The sequence below is a fragment of the Humulus lupulus genome, chromosome 3, assembly GCF_963169125.1.
Source record: "Humulus lupulus chromosome 3, drHumLupu1.1, whole genome shotgun sequence".
Classification (NCBI taxonomy): domain Eukaryota; kingdom Viridiplantae; phylum Streptophyta; class Magnoliopsida; order Rosales; family Cannabaceae; genus Humulus; species Humulus lupulus.
In genome coordinates this window covers 6968451-6976700 of record NC_084795.1, presented here as the reverse complement: position 1 = coordinate 6976700, position 8250 = coordinate 6968451, and the positions used below count along the sequence as shown (strand labels likewise).

General features: G+C 34.9%; 1 protein-coding gene across 1 annotated transcript; it reads left to right on the top strand.

Moving 5' to 3' along the window:
• The first annotated feature begins 4378 nt into the window (after positions 1-4378).
• LOC133821957 (3-ketoacyl-CoA synthase 6) lies at positions 4379-6380 on the top strand. The gene has a single exon (XM_062254143.1). The coding sequence runs from the start codon at positions 4520-4522 to the stop codon at positions 6008-6010; it is 1491 nt and encodes a 496-aa protein (XP_062110127.1). The 5' UTR covers positions 4379-4519; the 3' UTR covers positions 6011-6380.
• Positions 6381-8250: the final 1870 nt, after the last annotated feature.

Here is an 8250-nt window from a genome sequence, read left to right as displayed (position 1 = left end):
CTATTAATTAGATTTTTATTTTTTGAGTATTTGAATTTTATTTAATTAATTTGAAACTTTTAGTATTGATTATTTTCTTAATCTTTTAAAATGATTTTTTTAATTTTTAAGGATTTAATTATCAATTTAAAAAAAAAAAAATAGTCTTAATAAAAAGGGCACAATTTGGTAGTAGTCAAAGTTCGAGGGGCGAAATGTCTAATTATTCTACATATTGCACTGCCACATCAAGAGACAAAATGCTACATCATCAATCCGTTAGCCACCTAGAACGAAATCTAACAGAAGTCCCATATTTCAGTAACGTGCATAGTTCAGGGGAATTTTTAACATCACAAATCATTCGAGAGGCACGATCATACAGTGGTCATAATTCGGGGGGCAAAAATACTATTTATTCTTATTAATATAGTTACCGAAAACCTCGGTAAACAATTATATATTTCCATAAATATGATTCAAACAATAATTACGGCTAAAATACCAAAAAAAAAGTTAGTTTAATAATTTACCAGACTCGAGCATCTCTGATGTCTCTAGCACTTCTACTTCATCCATGTAGTATCGAACAATGATTGGTTGATGTGAAATGCTCCACCAGTTTTTGAGACTTATTAAATATTCAACCATCTTAGGACTCAGTGAGCTCCTAAAAGAATCTAAAATGTAACACCCTGGATAGCCAAGACCGCTACACTGTGTACTTATAAGAGTGCAAGACTTGCTAATCAAGTCATTAATTTAAAAACGTGTCACTAAACATGTAAGAGCTAGGGTTAAAAAGGTTTTGGTCTCAAAAGTTTCATTTCATATAATTAAGCGGTTAAATACATGGGATCCCAAAATAAATAGAGTTTAAAAGTTGGACTACAGACTTCCAAAATAATACAAACAACTGTTAGCCATACTAAGGAAAAATGGACAATTTCTGGGTCTCGCGTCCTTGCCTAAACCTCAACCGTGGCGGCTGAGCAGCTGGCCATGTACATTTCGCTCGTAGAGCTCTCCTAATCAAGGTTGATCAAGTTTGCCCTTGTCTTTACCTGCACCAGGTAACACCCGTGAGCCAAGGCCCAGCAAGAAAACATGATATGCACACAAGCAGTAATAACATATAACAAACTCACTAAGCATGAACCCTCGTCATATAATTCACATTAATCGTTCAACATATATTCAGAATCATGGATGCAATCAAACACTTATAACATTCATATCACATAATTATCAAGGCCGACAACTTAGGTCGCACCCTCTGTTTACCCCACTGACTCCGGCCCGCTTTAACCGAGCTCAGTGCATATTAAGCTGTCCTCGGCTACCAATGGCCAAGCCGCGCCCTGTGCGCTAGTGTAACCTTTGGCACCCTTAGGCCGTTGGTTCACTAATTAGCTTGCATGGCATAATACCATATTTTCAAGCATACACAATAGGGAACCCTTAGTCCCATTATAGATATTCAACCAGGTGCAGTTTTCTTACCTTTAATCTTTGCGGTTTCAGCTTACGAGCAACGTTCTTCAAGCACGATCTGTTCCCAAGCCTAAGCTTTTATAACCTAGTCACAACCAAGGTATAGGGTTCCATTAATGTTCAGATTAGGGTTTTCGGTTACAAAACTAACTTCCAGGAATCCAAATTCCACCAAGCCCGGTGGTGAGATCGATCCCGAGCATTCTAGACCACATTCCCATGCGTAAAATCCCCAAATGTTCAAGTGTGCACCTAAGGGCTGCGACCCTTGAAGCTTAGCTGCGGCCCTGCCCTCAAAACAGAACCAAGGGCTTGCCTGGAAGGAGACACGCGTCGCGGCCCTTGCCTTGGGCGCCGCGACACTCACCTTTGGCTGAGCCCTCCTGGCTCTTCTTCATCCTAGGGCTGCAGTGCTCTAGAACAGAGCCGCAACCCTTCCCTTCGTGCCCAAAAAACCCACCATTTCCAACATCTAAACCTCATCCAAAGCCATCCCAGAGCTCCCCATTTCATATCCATTTAATCCCAACACCTTTAGAATGACTTAAACAACATAATTCAACAGAAAACCCAGCCTAACACACACTAAAATCTCTTTTCAATTTCTCAAACTCAAGAACTTTAAAACACTAAAACCAACCATACAAACTTAGATTAAAACCTCTAAATTACAAATTGTGACTTACCTCTTCTGCTGAACCACTTCTCCAAGCCAAAACCAAGTTAATTCCCAAGCTTCCCTCCTTAATTCTGCCCTTGAATATCAAAACCACAATTACCTCAATACCCAGCCAAAACCCAGAATTTCTAACCACAGAAAAGAAAATTCAGTGCTTACCTTAGTCCTGATTAAGTTCCTGAGCTAAGCCTCTAAATCATTCCTTCAATCCACCAAGCTTCAGCTAAATTCCAGCAAATTCCCTTAAGGTTTCAGGGTTTCTTTTCCTTGTGTTCCTTGAGAGAGAGAATAGAGGAAAGGCTGACAATAAATGTCAGTTTAATTTTCTGTCTACTGTTTTCTATTTCCTTAGCCTAATCTTATCCCATTAAGTTGTTCCCGAGGCTCGGGGTGCCGGAAACGTCCCTGAGGTCAAAATGGTAAATTTCTCCAATATTTTCGCCTAGACTTCCTAAACGTCCCTGAGGGCAAAATGGCAAAACCTATGACATTTTTTAACACGATACCTTTACCGGCGCAACCCCGAATTGCGCCGGCAAAAGTCACATTTACCGACGTAAAATTGCGAATTGCGCCGGCAAAGAAATTATTTCTTGTAGTGAAAGTGATAAAAGAGAATAGATATTAAGCATTGCTCTTCAACTAATATAGTACATAAGATCAAATACTTTCCAAGTAATAATGAAATTCTAATCGATTAGGCTTTTTGGAATTAATTCTGAAAGACATAATTAATAGAGCTTTTTTTTATATAATAAACACAATTTAATAGAGTTAATTATGTCTAATATTGTGTATGTTTAGAAGTAATATATAATTTTTTATACATGGGCCAAAAGTACAGTTTTGAATAAACTTATGCAACTAGCTATATCTTGTAGTTAATGCAGGGCATATATATAAATATATATTTATATCACGAGTTTCATATTAAGTTCACCTTAAATTAACTAGATTGAATATTTTATCTATCTTTAACTTTATCTCGTATCACGCATAAATTTCTATATCGATGTTTTTTCTTAAAAAATTAATAAATAATAATTATGTTCATTTAATTCTTCACTGTTCAATACAAATCATGCTATTCTGAATTGTTGATTATAAAATTATGCAACACTGCCACAAGGATTTTGTACGTACAAATCACATGCATGTAATTTCTGTATGATAATATAGCTATGAATTTCTATAAATATATATGGTATATAATATTAGTTGGATACCGATAAAGTGGGAAAAACAAAATACACAAATATATATACAGTCTGTAAATAGTTAACCCCAATAAATAATTATATATTTTTATTTTTTGGTGACAATTATATATTATATGGTTACACAATTTTGCACTTAAAAACCTAACCTTTTGTTTTATAGACCAAAAAAGAAGTGTTAAAAGATAATGTGGCTGATAGACTTGGGGCGCTCTATTTGACTTTTACTCTCTTTAATTCTTTTCCGAATTAATTAGTTGAAGTATAGCAATTAAATATCTGTTTACTTTTCTATAAAGCAGCCATTTTGTTGCGTTGTTTCTCTACGTAAACCTGGTGAGGGCTCCTAAATCTAATGCCATAATAATGATATATATATATATATAGTTTCTTCATCTTATTATTTTACACTCTAATATCTCATGTTTTAATAATATTATAAAGTAATAAAATCATCATTAAAACACATGTACAAAATAATAAAATTATCATTATAATAAATTTGCGATGAGATCATGTAATTTATTAGAATTATATATAGTTAGTGTGAAAGCAAGAGCTTTGAATATTTAGTTAAATGTCAACACAATAAATACCCCTAGTTCCAAAATTAAAGTTATTGTCATAAATAGGAAAACTAATATATATTTTTATTCAATTCAAAGTTATTTTTAAAATTCAGTGGATTAATTGGTTACTATAGCTACTTAATTAAATTTAACATTATTTGGTACATCATATATATACATCTACCAATACAACATTAATATCTGCATATATATATATGATGACACGTACATTCATGTGGTACTTTTTTTCTTCTTCTTTCTTTCCATTAAAATTGATAACAATAAAAAAAAATGTGGATCAAAATACAAAATAATTTGATATTTAAAGGTTTTAGAATTGATATGAGAAAAGATAAAGTTATAAAATATATTAATAACAATGTTAAGTGAGCGTTGAGTGACGTGAAGACCTTCATTAAATCTTCTCATCTGCCACCTTCATTGCCCTCTGGTCCCTTCTGCCTTTAAATCCACACCTCCCTCTTCTAACACCTAATATCTCCAAACAACAACAACAACAACAAAAACTCATCTCTTTCTCTCTCGTTCTCCACCAAAAAAAAAAGAAAAAAAAAAAAACCATGGCTCCAAGCTTGCCGGACTTCTCTAACTCGGTCAAGCTCAAGTACGTGAAATTGGGGTACCAGTACTTGGTGAACCACATTATCACCCTTACCTTAATACCAATCATGGCGGGAGTTCTGATAGAGGTTCTTCGTTTAGGTCCTGATGAGATTGTAAAACTTTGGAAGTCTCTTCACTTCGACCTAGTCCAGATCCTCTGCTCGGCTTTCCTTATCATCTTCGTTGCTACTGTGTACTTTATGTCAAAGCCCAGAACTGTTTTCTTGGTTGACTACGCTTGTTACAAGCCTCCTGTCACTTGTCGAGTTCCCTTCTCGACTTTCATGGAACATTCTAGACTCATCTTGAAGAACAATCCCAAGAGTGTCGAGTTCCAGATGAGGATTCTCGAGCGCTCGGGTCTTGGGGAAGAGACTTGTCTTCCTCCGGCGATTCATTATATTCCTCCTACTCCTACCATGGAGGCCGCCCGAGGTGAAGCCGAGCTCGTTATCTTCTCTGCCATGGATTCTTTGCTGGAGAAAACTGGGCTTACACCTAAAGATATCGACATTCTCATCGTGAATTGCAGTCTCTTCTCGCCTACTCCCTCTTTGTCAGCCATGGTTATAAACAAGTACAAGCTCAGAAGCAATATCAAGAGCTTTAATCTCTCCGGTATGGGATGCAGCGCCGGAGTAATCTCCATCGACTTAGCTCGAGACCTCCTCCAGGTTCATCCAAACTCAAACGCCGTCGTTATAAGCACCGAAATCATTACCCCAAATTACTACCAGGGCAACGAGAGAGCCATGCTTCTCCCCAATTGCCTCTTCCGCATGGGCGGCGCCGCCATACTCCTCTCGAACCGAAGGTCGGAGAGGCGAAGAGCGAAGTACAGATTGGTCCACGTAGTCAGGACACACAAGGGGGCAGACGACAAGGCGTACAGGTGCGTTTACGAGGAGGAAGACAAGGAGGGCAAGGTGGGAATTTCGCTGTCGAAGGATCTCATGGCTATTGCCGGAGATGCGTTGAAGTCAAACATCACCACCATAGGTCCGCTGGTGCTGCCCGCATCGGAACAGCTACTGTTTCTGATGACTCTGATGGGTCGGAAGATCTTCAACCTTAAATGGAAGCCGTACATTCCTGATTTCAAACAAGCCTTCGAGCACTTCTGTATCCACGCCGGAGGGAGGGCTGTGATCGATGAGCTTCAGAAGAATCTTCAGCTGTCAGCGGAGCACTGTGAGGCTTCGAGGATGACGTTGCACCGGTTCGGCAATACGTCGTCGTCTTCGCTCTGGTACGAGATGGCTTATATGGAAGCCAAAGGAAGAATGAAGAGAGGTGATAGGATTTGGCAGATTGCATTTGGGAGTGGCTTTAAGTGTAACAGCGCCGTTTGGAAGTGCAATAGAACCATCAAAACGTCGTCGGATGGTCCTTGGACCGATTGCATTGACCGTTACCCTGTTCATATTCCTGAAGTCGTCAAACTCTAATTTTTTTTATATATAAAATTATATATAAGAAAAAAAAATTATATATAATTTTCATTTTAAAAAAATATATAAATATTCTGGAATGTTAAGGTTTTTTTTTTTTATTTGGAAAAAATCAGTTCTCTGGGCTTTTTGTTCTCTTCTTTGTCTCATTTCTTATATGATGTCACACTGTAATGTATCTCTTTTCTTTTCTTTTAACTTTTTTTTCTTCAAAAAACTTTGTTGTTATGATCGATGAAGTGGATACATATACCAAAGGAAAAATGGCTACTATCATCATGTACTTTTACATATGTATAATCTTCTATGTAGGAAAAACACTCTTCAACTTGTTATATAATTAAATATATTGTCGTGTCTTTTGCAAGTATGTTTTTTATTTTAATTTGTCCATATATATTTTTTTTTTTGCAAATTCTTTTATAGAAGTTTGATTTTAAGTTTTATATTTATGAATAATTTTCGGCGCGATTTTTTTATGACTTTATATATTATAGTTATTGTAGTTCAAATATATTGTTGCACACGTGATTAATTTTTTTTATGCACGTAGAAAATATGTTTGAACCTAATTTTCGGTACTGTAAACTATTCGAAATTTTCTGAAAATTTATAAAAAGCTCTAAATAACTACAATATACACATTTATAAAAAAATTAGCGCTGAAACTATTCACGGATTGAGAAACACTAACAACGCACTGATAAAATTTAGAGTGAAACCTATAAAAAAAAAATTATCCTATATTTTTATATTATGGTGTTCGTTCATATATGAAAGTGTCAGAATTCAAAATTTCAGCAGTTCGATTGGCTACAATTTTAACCAAATATAGGTTTCGTAGCAGTGTGAAAAGTAAAGCCCCAAATTTAGACTTAATGTTTACAGATATTAATAGAACATAATAACACGTTGGGAAAATTTACAAGAAACGCATAATTAAAGAACCGGCAGGGCAGGTAGCTCCCTCCATGCAAGGTTTTTTTTTAATGTAATTTCTTTACAAGTTTTATGTGATGTGATTGTTATTACTTTTTTTTTATATATATATGTATATATTTAATTAATACCCTTAATTAATTGGATTATTGAAAACAAGATAAAATTAAATTTGTATACGAAATCATGAACAGAGAACAATGAAACAGTTTGCCAGATTGGTAGGAACTAGGAAGGTTAATTCGAATGCGTGAAAAGACTAAGTTTAGTATTAATAATGATGGGTTGGTGGTAGGCCAGAGTCAGGCCCCTAGGTAACCAGATTGATACAGCAAAGCAAGGCCTCATCGAATGTGATACGTTCACAAGGTTGAATTGGGCAATAAATACAATAGAAAAGCAACGAGAACTTGTATTTATATATATATAAATGGGAAATTTTACATTAGAGTATACCTTGTTTTCGCTACCGAAATTATAATTCAATTTTTTTTTATATGATGTAATTTTTAGTTATAATAAGTATCATACTTATTTTTAGAAAATTCTGAATAATTTATAATATTAAAAAATAGAGTTAAAAATAATCAATTGCATGCAGATAAATAATATTTTTGCATCCTGAACTTTTGACAATACCAGATTGTGCTCCCTAAAATATATTTTCGATTAAAATTTCCCCCCTGATACTATCATATCGTATCCACTGTTATAATTTGCATAAAATAATTAGCATTTTATCTTCCCAAACTTTGACTACTACCAAATTGTGCCCCTTTTAATTATAAAAATTTAAAACATATTTGGGGCACAATTTGATAGTTGTCAAAGTTTGGGGGTAAAAATATTAATTATTTTATGCAAATCGAAACAGGAGGCACGATCTGATAATACAATAGTTCTAGAGAAAATTTTAACAGACCGTATATTTTAGAGGGCACAATCTAGTAGTTTTAAAAGTTCAAGGGACCGGTAAAAATGTTATTTATTCGAAAAAACAGGCACACATACAATTAATTGTTTGAACCATATTTTCGGCACAGTAAATTATTCAGAATTTCTCAAATGTCATCTATAACTACAATAAATACCATCATATAAAACAAATAGATTGTATTTTTTTTTTCATGTGTTGAAAACAGAGATGTCATCACCAATAAGGGCAAAAGTAGTGCCACCACTATAGAATTAAACATATATATATAAATAGGGCAATTCTACAGTAAGAGTGTCACTTTAACTCCTACAAATTTCTGGTAGGGTCTTTTCTATTTTCACCACTTCGATATATTATAACC